Source organism: Mycetomoellerius zeteki, unplaced genomic scaffold (genome assembly GCF_001594055.1).
Source record: "Mycetomoellerius zeteki isolate Tzet28-1 unplaced genomic scaffold, Tzet1.0 scaffold158, whole genome shotgun sequence".
In the NCBI taxonomy this organism is placed as follows: Eukaryota; Metazoa; Arthropoda; class Insecta; order Hymenoptera; family Formicidae; genus Mycetomoellerius; species Mycetomoellerius zeteki.
Genome location: NW_017256532.1, coordinates 887253 through 901308, shown reverse-complemented (window position 1 = coordinate 901308; position 14056 = coordinate 887253). Strand labels below are relative to the sequence as shown.

The following is a 14056-nucleotide window of genomic DNA, read 5'->3' as shown; positions in this document are numbered from 1 at the left end:
TGTAAAAAGTGACTTCAGTACATGTGTGATTAGTTTTTTTCCGTGTAAAAACAACACACTGTGTATATTGCATACAAATATAACATTTAAACGTACAAAGCATTTCATACAAAGCATTTAAACGTGTAGTATAATATAATTTTTATACACAGAAAACTAAATAACACATATATTGAAGTCATTTTTAACACACTTGGGTTTGTAGTAATCCTTATTGTTTGCTAATGTTGAACAAAGACGAAATGATTCACTGTGTTACACCGTGGCGTTCCGCAAAACGCATAATGCGCATGATGTATCATTTTATCTTTGTTGTTTACCGAATGTTACACGAGACTAAAATGATCATCATGCGCATTATGCGCTTTACGGAACCAGAAGTGTGCTGTGTCTCTTGCTGGGAATCACCTTTCATCTGACTTCACCTGGCCCTACATTTGCCCTACCTTTACCTTGCATATCTGTATCGAGCGCTCGTCTGTATTGGAGTATCTACTGGTATACTATCGCATTTGTTTCCGCGACCCTGAACAACAGAAGTCCAACAGGTGTACTGTCGATGTCTGAAGATACATTAATCCTTGAATTCCTGTCTTTTATTCTCAATATTCCTTAGAATTGCACAAGTGTATTTCTGCATTTATTAAAAACAATTCTATTGTTGTTTTATTAGCTCGTGCTCTTCTTTGTCTTTATACTATAACATACGTTCCGCGTTTTGTTTCCATCCGACTGTCGCTATTGGCTCAAATGAGAGTGATTTAACCGATTCTAAAGGATTTTTTATGAACGTGCTTTCGCTTTTATCGCGCAACATTTTTCGGATAATTGCGTATCCGATTTCTGTCTGTTTTCTGTCTGTACACCCACGTACAAAATGTGGCGAACGAAATTATGTCAACCTTTATCATTCCTGTCGGTGTAGTCAGGAGCCGAAAAAATTCAAGATAATTTTTAGGTCAAGAACACATGCAACGCGGCCGCTCGCAGCATGTTTACCAAAAATTCACGGTCTTCTTCATACAAAGTGAAAGCGTCTTCGTCACGATTTTAACGACAATGAAAGTATACGTGTCGCGCGGATTATCGTAAAATTGGCACGTGAATAAATTTCGCTTATCTGTCTTATCGTCTCGTCTTAAAAGGAATGAAATGGTATCTCGTTTAAACGCGATCTATCGGGGTTTCAATCTCTCTCAGAATCAATCTTGCATGAGTTCGTTGAACTATAAGACATCCACTTTGCTTATCTTTTCGCATTGTGTACCAACCTACCAACTATTTGTACCGTACCGAATGTTAACAGAGATTTCTTCAATAATTAGAATAATTAAAGAAAGAAAGAAAGAGAAAGATAGAAGGGTCAGATTTGCATGCGTGTGTGTGTGTGTGTGTGTTTGTGTGTCTGTATGTGTGTGTGTGTGTGTGGACATCTTTAGTAATGTAGACTGCGGAGTAATTTACGTATATTTGTTTGTCCCTATGAAATAAAGATGAGAGCTTGCGAGAGACGAGAAAGCATGTCCAGTCCTCCGGGCATATGTATAAGAAAAAAGAGTTCAAGAAGAAGACATCTTCGTCACTGCAGACGGACTGCAGAGAATCGCAAAGCTTCGCACGTCGTGAAGATAAAGAAGCAGGAAAAGTGTCCAGGAGCAGGACTCGGGGATCTTCACTGTTTTCTTTCCAACACGTCGGTAAGGTGTCGGAGGAGCCTTCATCGCTCGAGGTGTTTACCAGCGACACATCCAGCAACGATGACATCCCGGACGAGAGCCAGCGGCAGATGATGTTCCTGAACGATATGCCTACCTGTTTGGCTTCCACGATCAACAAATGTACACTGTCACCGAAGGAATTATTTGAACATGGCTATCCCATCGAGTCGACTCTCTTTCCGGGTTACGCGATGATAAACAATGTATCATATCCATCAGGCCCCAAGATTGAGAGTGATAGTGGCCAATACAGCAATTCCAGCTCGTCCGACAATTCCGAGCAGGAGAGCTCGTCCGATAACGAGAAGAACTTCGACAAAGAAAACAGTCCCGACAAACCGAAGCATCGAAACGAGAAAAACTGCTCCGAAAACAAGAAAGGATGCGATAGTGAAAGCAGCTCAGATAGTGAGAAAAGTATTTCGGATGACAAGAAAAGCTCCGAAAGCGAAAAGAGCTGCGATAGTGGGAGCCATTCCGACAGAGAGACTAGTACGGACAATCAGAGCTCCGAACACAGGAAGAGCTGCGACAGAGATGGCAGTTTGGACAACAAAAACGCCGAAGACGAGGATTGTTCTACCAACAAGAGACTGGAAGAAACGGACTATGAAAACGAGAACAATTTGATCAACAAGAAGAGTCGAGAGGAGAAAAAAGGATCAGGCGCAAACGGCAATACGGGGTTGTTGGAGAGGACATGCGTCAGATGCTACAAGGTATTCTATGCCGATCAGAACGGCGAGTATCTGAACGCGGAACGTTGCGTTTACCACTGTGGCAAGTTGTACAACCGCATGACCAACGACAGCTGGTATTGGACGTGCTGCAACCAGGCCAGATTTTCGCGCGGATGTGCTGAATGGAAGACACATGTATGGACTGGCCTCGTCCCCGGAATCAATGGACCCTTCGCGGGATATGTGCACACCATGCCGTCTCCAATGTTCCTACACGATAACAACTACGGCATCTACGCGATGGATTGTGAGATGTGCTTCACGCTGCAGGGTTTGGAACTCGCCAGAGTGAGCCTCGTCGACTTGTACGGCCAGGTCGTGTATGACACGCTCGTCAAGCCGAGCGCTGAGATCATCGACTTCAACACCAAGTTCAGCGGCATTACGGAAGAAGACATGTTTAACGTCACCAAGACTCTCCCGGAGGTGCAGAACGACCTGCTCAATTTCATCCACGCCGAGACGATTCTAATGGGCCACGGTCTCGGAAACGACCTCAAAGCGCTGCGCCTGATCCACAAGAACGTCGTCGACACCAGTGTGATGTTCCCGCACTACCTCGGCTTGCCATATCGTAACGGCCTCAAGACTCTGGCGCGGAAAGTGCTCAACCGGAAAATACAGGAAGAGACACATAATTCCATCGAAGACGCCCGGGTCGTTATGGATTTAGTGTTGCGAAAGGCTCAATACGAGTGGCAGCAGTCTCTTGCTTGGTAGATAAAATCTTAGATTAAATCGCCATCTCGAGAAAAGACTCATCTACGTGAACAAGAACTATTCGATAGTCTTGGCAGTAGTTCGCGGTGAAATAATGTCGCGACAGGGAGCGCGTGTTATTGGACTAATTTGTAAATATAAATCAAGAAGAACCGCGTTTTTTTTCCTAGTGTTCGTTTCCAGGGGTGAAATCTGTGATATTACACATATAGTGCAATGCGTTCCTCACGTGCGTTCCTGCGTCCCCACGTTCGCCTCTGATGATAAGGGACGCGATTGTACTCACATATACGCACACAATACATAACACAAACGTAACATACAGCTTGTAAGTTGATAATAATTGACAATCACGGAGAAATTTATAACGGACTACGCGCAGTCGAACATTTATCAGAGACTTTAAATCTATTTATTATTTTTCATACTCTTTGTACTTTTCATACTACTCTACTATGTACTACTCTATACTATCGCTAAATACTACACTTTTTACTTAACTGCTATCGATCTGATATTACTTTAAAACTTTATCTCGAACTAATTTTACTTTCTAACTGAACGACGATCGATTTACTGATTGGACTCTTTACATTTCAAACATTAATTATGTTCGACTATTAATTTCTTTCAAACTTTATTTTTCTCCGATGTGCATTTTTATATATATATTCGTATGTGTTTTGTATTGTATATACGTAATTTTCATAAGCGTTTTATATATACTTTGTACATATATTATATATTGCATTATGGAGCGCAATTTTGTACTCGCAAAAATGTGTATATTCGTGAAAATCTACGTATTTAACATGGATACGTATGCCTTCGTTATTCAATATAACGTATCACTTTACCATCCTATTATGCATGTTCCATCTTATCATTCATTCCTCATTCAACATCATTGATTTTGTTTCCCGCGAAGAGGATGAGCGGCGTCATTGATGCTGGTTGGTAAGTGCCTCTTGTTTGATTTCTACCGATGATCCGTATTTAAATTCCACTCGAGATGACCGTGGATTTTTCTTGAACGAGGTCATGACGCCGAGTACTATCCGTTAACGTGGCTCGCCAACTGTGAAAAGAATATAACGAAAATATTCAACTCACGGATTTCGTAATTTAATTTCAATTGATTCATTGATTAATTTTATTCTCCGATTAAAATTGTCCTCGTTGCGTTTAATTGCGTTGTTAAAAATTCATTAAAACTTATTGAAAGTTAATGAGAAGCATAATGTTTCTCTTTACAAAAATGACATTCTTTGACATGTGCGCGCATATTCGTGCGGTCGAATAGATGTCGACCGAATTTCTTGTGCAAATAGACGCAGAAAGATATACGGAATTATATTATTACTGATATCCTGAGTGTTATCAGCCGCAAGGTTTTCTCTTTAGATGTGCTACCAAGTGCGATATTCCGGCAAACAAAGTTTGCGAGCCACGTACTGTTACGTATATCGGCCATGTGTGTGATACACGCGCTTTGCTTGTTATCAGTTTTCGACGAAAACACGACGAGTCGTCATAACGATTGAGCGTATAATAATAGATATATATACATATGTGAATAATACTCTCACGAGAGAGACTGCCAGCGCTTTTATATATCGACAATCTTCATACTTCATCGCTCGCAATAATCATCCGTTAATAATCATCCCGTTAATAATCATGTAACGGCAGAATTGTCTGTTGCGATAACGAATGTAATATTTAAATGTAAATATCGCGTCTAAGTAATATGGAGACACAACGGATTTTGTAACGATAGTATTACCTTGTACAATATGTATTTATATATATTTTTCTATCCTCGCGTACCGTAATTTTATAACCCGTAATTTTATAAGTAGCATCAGCGACGAGTAAAATTTCTTTTGGCGTTTCGTTTTTTTTTAAATTTTAACGTGAAAATCGACTACAAGGCGAGTTTTGCGATACTTTAAAACTAACGACGGAGAAAACAACGGGGCTGGAAACCGAAATCAGTAAGTTTTACTCATCGCCATCAATCTTTTAAAGCTTGACGGACAATTAGCGACGTGATTGAATAATGAAAAGTAAAGTAAGAAAGTACGAGGCGCAATCGCGCCAGCTGATTATGATCTCACTACAGATTCCGTAGAATCGTCTCATCGTACAGGTCGCGGTTCGATTCATGTTTAAAAATCATTTCGTCCTTATTGTTTGTCAAATGTTAAACAATGACAAATGATGCTCATAAACGTTGTGAGCATGAATCGAATCGCGGTCACAGTAACGCGGCACGCGCGTTATGATTTTACCAGTAATCCTGATATAGCCGCAATACTATAGTTTAACCCTGAAAGTCACAAGATTTCCAACTTGGTGAGGATCATAGAAGAAAGCTCATTGGACACTCAACCTGATCGAATGAAATCTGATAATCTCAAGTTTCAACGTTTGTTTCTTCCAGTGATATACACATAAGTCTTAAAATAGCTCTTAAAATAGGTCATCTTAAGACTTTCTCAAAGCAACGAAGAGTGCGTCCCACATTTTGTTCACAGGAGGAGTGTCCAACGAACGCCCAATTCAGGATAAAGACATTGTCATACAGCTTTGAACGTAAATATATGTTGATTATGAAATATATGTAGCATTGTTTCTGTGTGCTTTTATTTGGAATATTTTTCCCTCCGCTCCCAATAAATACCTCGGCTTAGAAACTGTCTCTTGGCGTTAAGGGAATCATCTAAATCAGGAATCGGCAAATCTTTTCTATAAACGACTAATTTATAATATTTATAAAAATATATAAATCTTGATTTATATGTCCCGTCTGCAATCTGGGTCTTTTATCCAATCCAAGTTTTTTTTCTACTGTTCTAGACTTTCAAAAAACGTAGAAAAATTCAGAGTTTCGACATCTCTATTACATTATCCAAATTAATATACAAGATATTTTAAGTCTTAGGAGGAGGAACCGGATCTCTTTCATCTTAGAGAAATTTGAGAGTAAAATTTCACTTGTGCTAAAAGGACCTAAATTGTAGACGGAGGGAGTAAAAATACGATTGCAATTAGAGAATTAATAAAAATTGAAATTTTTATAATATTTTAATTTAATTATAATTTTTAATTAAAATAAAATATTTTAAGCTTTGAAACTAATTGTGTAAGAGGCTTTAAAATTAAAATTTTATCTAATTTTCACGTGTTGCGAGATATTTTTCTCTGGTTTTTTCAATTATTTAAGAATGTAAAAAGTGTTCTTAGTTCGTGGATCGCAATTTGCCGATTCTTGGTCTAAACACGGAAAATGGCGAATCGGCCTGATTCAAAGGTATTCTTTGTCTTTTTGTGCGAAGGAATCGCGGCGTCGCGTTGCGAATGAAATTGTTGGCGAGCGTTGGCCGTAGGATTTTTTACGTGGAAAGTCGAAGGCCCTCTCCTTGTTTCCATCCCATCCCGCGACATCATGATGACGCTTTTACAAGCCACGTATACTGTCCTGTAAATAGCAGCGTGTTTTTCAAAAATGCGTTGCAAGACAAGGTTGCCTGTCCATTCTGGATAATGACATTCCTCGGTCTCGACGATGCTGACGGCTTCGCGCTATTAAGTCTGACTTGTGTGTCTTCTCTTCGGAAGAGAAAAAAGATTGAAGGAAGGACGAATAAAGAAGAATACATTGTCGGACTGTGTACTTAATTCTTGTCAGCTTGCTTATATCGAAAAAAAACTAGAAAAAAAGTTATCAAACTTCGAATAATTATTGCCCATTCACGCCGAGACATTTGATTGTCAAGAAAAAAAAACTACTTTGCAACTACCGTAAAATAAAAAAAAAGGTTGGTTTATATATTTAAACTCAGTGAGGATAAGAGTATCAATTTTTCAAGAATACATGTAGCCTTTTTGAGGTTGTTAAACTTTTAACTATTGATTAAAATTTTATATATATGGAATTATATTAATAAAATTATATTTATAAGATTATATTAATAAGAACTATCAATAAAAATTATGTTTTGGAAATTTTATTTTATTAAATATACCTTCCTTTCGTTCCCGGACCATCTTTTTTTAAAAAGTATACGTAATATACTCTTTTCTTATGATTTAGATATAGTAGCTCTAAGGAACTAAAGGCAAGATCAATTACATGTATTAAAGAATTTTACAATAGTTGTAAAGCCGTTTTTTTCTGCTGAATTTCCAATTAAGCAGTCCATCAAGTTATTTGTATCGACAATTAGACGATAAGGTCTAGTAGGCAGGTAGGCGTGCGATTGTGAACGGCAAGAATTTCAGTGGCGTTTGTCCACGTGTCGAGTGGGCTCGGCGCGTAATTAAAAAGCATTGTTCCTTTCGTCGGTCAAAGTCCGTAAACCGATCGGTCGTAAACATTGACACGCGCATTTCCGCTTTGTATGAGATATGCTGCGACGGGTGAACTTCGAATACGTTGTTTTTTTCCACGTGCGTATTTCATTAGCCGTTGTGCCTGCGTGCTGATAACGATCGGATTCGCGAGGTACAATGCGCTCATCGATAAATACGTTGACGACTCTATCTCATTAGCACAGCTGCAACGCGATTTGCGATAAATTTTCACGTCGCCAATTTTTCCCATATTGTCGTACGGTTTAGCAAATGCTTTCCGTATCTCTCGACTGTCGAGCCCGCCTCGATCTTTAGACTATCGGGGACAATAGGCTAAACAAGCATGAAAAATTCGTTGATATTTGAGAATTGACAAAAATTAATCGAAAGAATTAATCTTTACAAGATGGAAAGTCACTGTATTGGCGCTGAACAGTGTATATATTTCGAATACAATAAATTATAATAAAGCCTAAGATACGCGACGCATTTTTTTTCTTGCTGGATTTTTCACATTTTAATAAAATATTAGAATTGCTTGGATTACTTGCGTTTTAGTAAATAACTGAATTAGATTGCACACAGAGAGAATGCAGAATTTTTAGTAATTTATTATAATCGAAAGTCAGCACGAAAAAATGCATCATGTACCGTAGGCTTAAAACTTATTCAAGGAAAAGCTATAAAATTTTTTAAATAGACCCTCCTTCTAAAGCAAGGTTGTCATAAATTCGTCATCTTTAAATTCTATACTTTCCTCTAATTTCCAGAGAAAATTGCGTGATTTTCCTTGATCTTTCTACAATGTTTCGAATTTTGTTGTATTTTCGTTCTGAAAATTGTCGAATATTTTGTTAAGAGAGCAATTTAGCAATTTAAATTACTATTAATGTTGCTGACACTGCTTGCATTTAATTATTAAGCTGATTCCAATACTGTGTGTGATATACGTATATCAAATTTCTTTAAAGCCAAGAATTTTAATTTTCCAGAAAATTTTGCAAAATTCCCTGACTTTTCGCTGATTTCCCTGGCTGTTTTCGATTTTCCTGACATTTCTCTGATTTTCAGTTTTGCGGTAACCTAAAGGTTAATAAACAAATAATACACTCGTCGTAAATGATAATACAGTCCCTGAAATTTCTGATAAAAAAATAAGATTCGACTCTCGTCGGATTAGCATTTTTCTTTTACTTCCGTATTTCCGTTACGCATGCGTTAGCTCTAAAAACTTGTGCGGGCTTTGCTGCGTTTTCTTGTTCCTCTGATAGTTATAATGTCATCAGATATACGAGGCTGGCTGTACTAAAAAAATGTCACCGTGTGTATGCATAAAGGAGGTTACGCAACGACGTGACCGAGGAGAAAACGAACGACGAGGAAGAGAGAAACCGTTATATGAACAGCAACTGTTAAATGAGGTTCTTCGCTTGGATAATGATGATTCGGTGGGTGTTAGTGCTGAAAACGCTTTTGGACAAGGTTTAGGCAGATTATTTCGAGTTTCAGATTTTTTAATCCTCGAGCATTAAGAAGAAGGCAAAAATGGTTATAAGCGCTCCAAATCTCTCAGCCGAATCAACGTCTACGAGATTTTACTAAGTGCTCTCGTCTCTCACGTGTTTTATTCCTAAATTGTTCATCGTCAGCACGAAATTACAACGTTGGTTCGTTGGAAATCATTAATCGTTTTTAGCCAAAGAAAAATATCCAAATAAAACATCTCCAATTCGTTCCTGATCCAATTTTGGAGACGATGTTTTTGAACAAATAAAATCTGGCGCACTGTTGCGGTTCTCGTGAAATTTCTCTTTAACTCAACGCTCGCTCTAATGGTTATTTAATACGTCTGCCAGTGAGTTTTGTATGTTTTATTGTGTGCCCCGCAGTAGGATTTTCATAAGCATATAATGTTAAAATATTATGTAATACGATTAAATAAGATTATAATGCCATGCGAGGCTAATAGCGCACTTTTTATATTTAGCTGTCTATATCATTAAACATTTTATATTAGATGACATTTTTTTCTTATAAACGTTTTAAAAAATCACGATAACAGGGGTCAATCACTGATGACCTTCATTAAAAGCAATCATTGAAAAATCAGACAGCAGTCATAAATGATTACCGTAGAAATCACATGTTAATGATATTCTCTAGAGACATCATTATACTCAAGCTCTAATTTCCTCTATTCTTTTTTTTCGTCGCAACGTGACAATTAAATGCATAGACGGTTCTTCCAGTAATTCGAGTCGTTTTTTCCGATCGATTCTCGATTTTATTTCTAATCGCATTGTCTCATTGATAATTTTAGTATTTGTGATTACATGGAATTTACAAAAGTGCCATCTCTGGAAATTTCATTTTACGATAGCCTGGAATACGCGCGCGCGCGCACGCTACAATATATTTATTGAGTGTGTAAACAACCGCAGTGATTTTAGTATGGCTGCACTCTGCGGTTCGTTCGCAGGCTAGATTAGATAAGGAATTAGGTTGGGACATATTTAAATCCAAAGGTAGGTGATAACAATCACTATTGTTTCGAGTTATATATTGATCAGATTATTGTTATCATGATTGCAACCTCATTTGTGAGTGGGTGTTTGCGATACGTGATATTACATCGATAACGCTTAACTTCATTGGGAACATAATAGTAATGACAATAAACCTGTTTGATTAAAGGCTATGGCACACAAAACAACGTAAAGTAAGATATGAACAGTAAGCGAATCAATTAATCATTGTAGGGGGTAGAGACTTAAGACGATACGAAAGCAATAAAAGAAAATCCAAAATATTTATTTGCTTACTTCTTACGTCTAATTACTTAAGTTTTTTTGTATGCCATAGCCTTAATGATGACAATTGTGTTTTAATGAAAATCCGGTCTCGTGATACGTCTATTTTATGATTCATGTTGACAAATACTTTCCGTTGATGCAATGCTCACGCCCACGTCGGATTAAAGAGAAGAATAAGGAGCTGGGAGAAATCGGCGATAGCCACATAGTTTGGAAAATCGAAAGCGTTACCTAATCGAAATAAATCTTCAGAAGCTTTCATAATACATCATCTCGTTGCTGCTCTTTTTTTTTAAGGACAAAATAACAATAGAGACGTTTTCGCTGGGGAAACAATAACAATTTTAGAGATAATTAAATTTAAAAATTAAGAATATGTATTATATTCATAACATCTAACTTTGATTATTGGCGTTCTTTATATTTATGTATATCATTTACACGGTCTTATCCTTAATAATCTCTTTTTCTCTCTAAAGTCTCTTTTTTTCTAAAGTTTAGTTTTACTTAAAATAAATAATTGTAATTGCGATATTATCTGTTTATTTCATAAATATACGCAAAAGTTCCTCGAAATTTTATTTCGAATTTACTTGAAAAAAAAAAAATCGCGAATATTGCATTAATTATTATATTTACTTATATATCTAAAACGTATCGTTGACTGCAAAATTTATTAACGTAGTTCGTTTTTTGCACTATATCTAGCCTTAAGTAAGTCTTACCTTGAGTTGTTAACAACGAGTCAGAAAATTCACTTAACAGTAAACAATCAATAATTATATCCGAAAATGTATGTTAAGTAATCGTATGACTAAGAAATAACGAGGACTATTTTCATATCAGCTAGTTTCGCAACAAATTCCTAGAATTTTATATTAGGAAACAAACCTAAATTTGATACGCTTTCTGCGTGTGTTTGGAATCAATTAAAGAAAATCTTGATAATATCCAAATCGGTTAAAGTTTCGATCCTGAAAATCAACAAAATATCTAGAAAACGCAGATTTTACGTTACAATTGCGATACTGAAGCCTGATAATGACGTTTACTCTATATATTAAAGAACGAAATTGCTAAACGATTTCCGATGGTACGAAGTCACGAACGGTATCTGATATATATGTATACTATCTCTTCAGCAGTCACCTGCTTTCTCTTCGCAAATGTTGAGTTGAAAAAAAAACGTAGCTTCACGTGGCTAAAAAAAACAAGTCGAAAAACTAAGTTTTAAGAATTTAAGAAAAACTGCAAAAAGTTTCTTTCCACAGTTTTTTTTGTATGAGCCTTTTTTATATTTTTTTCTTGTATTCTCTGAAATATGAATAAACGTACTTCATAATATGATGTTGATATTAGATAAAATAAAGCTATAAAAAAGCATTGTAAATTAAGAAACTTTTAACCGAGAAACTTCCAAAAACAGAAAGGTTTTTACATGGAAAGAATGATTTCGAAATATTTAGCTAAATATATCTATATATAGGTTTGAAAATAATTTTATTAGATCATCAAAATAATTATATGTATAGGAAGCTCAAGCATAATGAGCAATGCTACAAAAAATTTCAACAGCTTGGGTGCCCTACATAATTATTTTGATAGTTCAACAAAAGTATTTCCAAATCTGTGTGTCCAAAATTTTTTAATATTTCAGCAAAACTGTCTATGTAGGCCAATTTTAAGTGAATTCATATTTTTATATCATTAAATCTCACACGTTTTTTTAATTCAATATATGTATATTAATATGTTGACCTCGATCGAAGCTATTTCACCAATTTATCAAAGACTTTCTTTGCACATGATGCGGGCAAGATCAAGATGTTGTCGTCATCATCGCTGGATTCTAGACTGCACGTTAGACTGAATTTTGATTCACGTTAAAACCGGCGAGAAAATCGATAATTGATTTTCCCAGATGTAATCGCAAGACCCTCGGCTTGGATTGTTAACATATTTTTACATAACAAAAGATTGTCATTTATTCAAAATTTCTTTTCATAGTTGTCAATGACACCAACACGCGTGTGATTATCTGAACACGGAAAAAAAAATATATATATATTTTACGAAAGTATTTTATTAAAATATTTAAAGTATCCAAAAATTTAGGTAGATTAGGTAAATTAAGTATGTAGGACGCTTAAGCTCTGATTGTTAGAATATTGAATTTTTTTTACAGCATTGCTCATCATATTTGAATTTTCCACACAATTATTTTGATAACTCTAAATTATTTTCATCTAAATTATTTTTCATCTAAATTAATCTCATCTAAATTATTTTCAGATCTGTATTTATTTAAATTCTTCAATATTTCAGCAAAATCGTTTTTTTTATTTGTATAGTGCTGACGATTTGCTTATTTACAACTTATTCACTTATACTCTTTGCATTTGCAAATTTGAAGTATTGTTATTAAAAAATTTAGTATTCATACACATTCCTTTTTATATATAGTCATCATGTCATTTTAATCCCTTCAAATTTATTAATTCCTTTTAATTAACATAAATTAAATGGATTTCAAAGCAATGGATTTTAAATGGATTTTCAGAAAAATCTATGCTTTATACTATTATAATATCTATGCTATTAACGTTATAGATTTTGACGTTAATTCCGAAGGTTAAAAGAAAAAAGAAATGTTTCGAGAAAAAACCGAGAGAAGATACGAGCACCTTGGCAGTCGATTTGTCAACGCGCACCTTCGTTCTATTAGCTGATGTATAAGAAATTTTTATGCGGGTCATGGACGTCGGTCGTTTTAAATTTATCTTTCACGGTCGCCTCTTATTAACGGTCTCCGTATGAACGGCTGCCTGGTCGTTCAACTTGATTGAATTTGCCCCCGAGATACGAGGAGATTCGAGGTGAACGATCGGCCGCGAGAATCTCGCGGACAAAATAAGCGCTATGTTGGGATTATACATATATATATATATACACACATATATATATATATACACATTTAGTCTGTTGTCACGTTAAAATTGATTTGATAAGATATCTGGTGCCTTTCTTTCGTTAATTGGATATATGTCATATGGCGATTATGAATCATAGAAATTTTGCAACGATTCAGTAACGATCTGATGGTCTCTATGTCTCAATGGCATCCGAAAGGTACATTAATCCTAAGAGTTCCTGGGTTCTTCTTAATTACGTAAATATTGTGAAAGAAATTACTGTCTAATTTATTCTTTAATCGATGATTTTAAATTTCCTAATTGAAACATTCAGACTGCTTTGGAATGAATAAAATCAGATTTAGAAAGCGTTGCGAAATACAAAATAAAAAACTAAATTCAGCGGGTATTAAACAGTAGTACGATATACAACATGGAGGAAATCGTAATAATATTTTAATAAAATGCAGCAGTGTCTATAAATTGTTTTCATAAACACTTTTCCTTCCTCTTTCGTTATAGCAATTAGCTGTATCTTGTAATTGCATCTGATTCGGCGTACACGCAGTATAAAATAAAATTTATTTTCCAATTACTTTCGATATTTATAATAAATGCAAAAAATATTTGTACAGAGATGATTTAAAAAAAAAAGCCTTATTTTGTAGAAATGAACATTAATTAACATTTATTAACTGCACTACGTTGTCCTAATATGTATAAACAAAAGGGTTTCACGAAAATAAACTTATTTGTTATTTTAAAAGCTATAAAATTTCTCAAATATGTAAATA

At 35.5% G+C, this 14056-nt stretch overlaps 1 protein-coding gene across 2 annotated transcripts in view; it reads left to right on the top strand.

Annotated features, from left to right (window-relative positions):
* Positions 1–3713, top strand: part of prage (RNA exonuclease prage) — a 28734-nt gene extending 25021 nt beyond the window's left edge. For both annotated transcript variants that reach the window (XM_018445328.1, XM_018445327.1), the window contains exon 3: positions 1494–3713. In XM_018445328.1, the coding sequence (XP_018300830.1) occupies positions 1494–3178 (1685 nt within the window). In that variant the 3' untranslated portion in view covers positions 3179–3713. The remainder of the gene's footprint in view (positions 1–1493) is intronic.
* The last annotated feature ends 10343 nt before the right edge of the window (positions 3714–14056 follow it).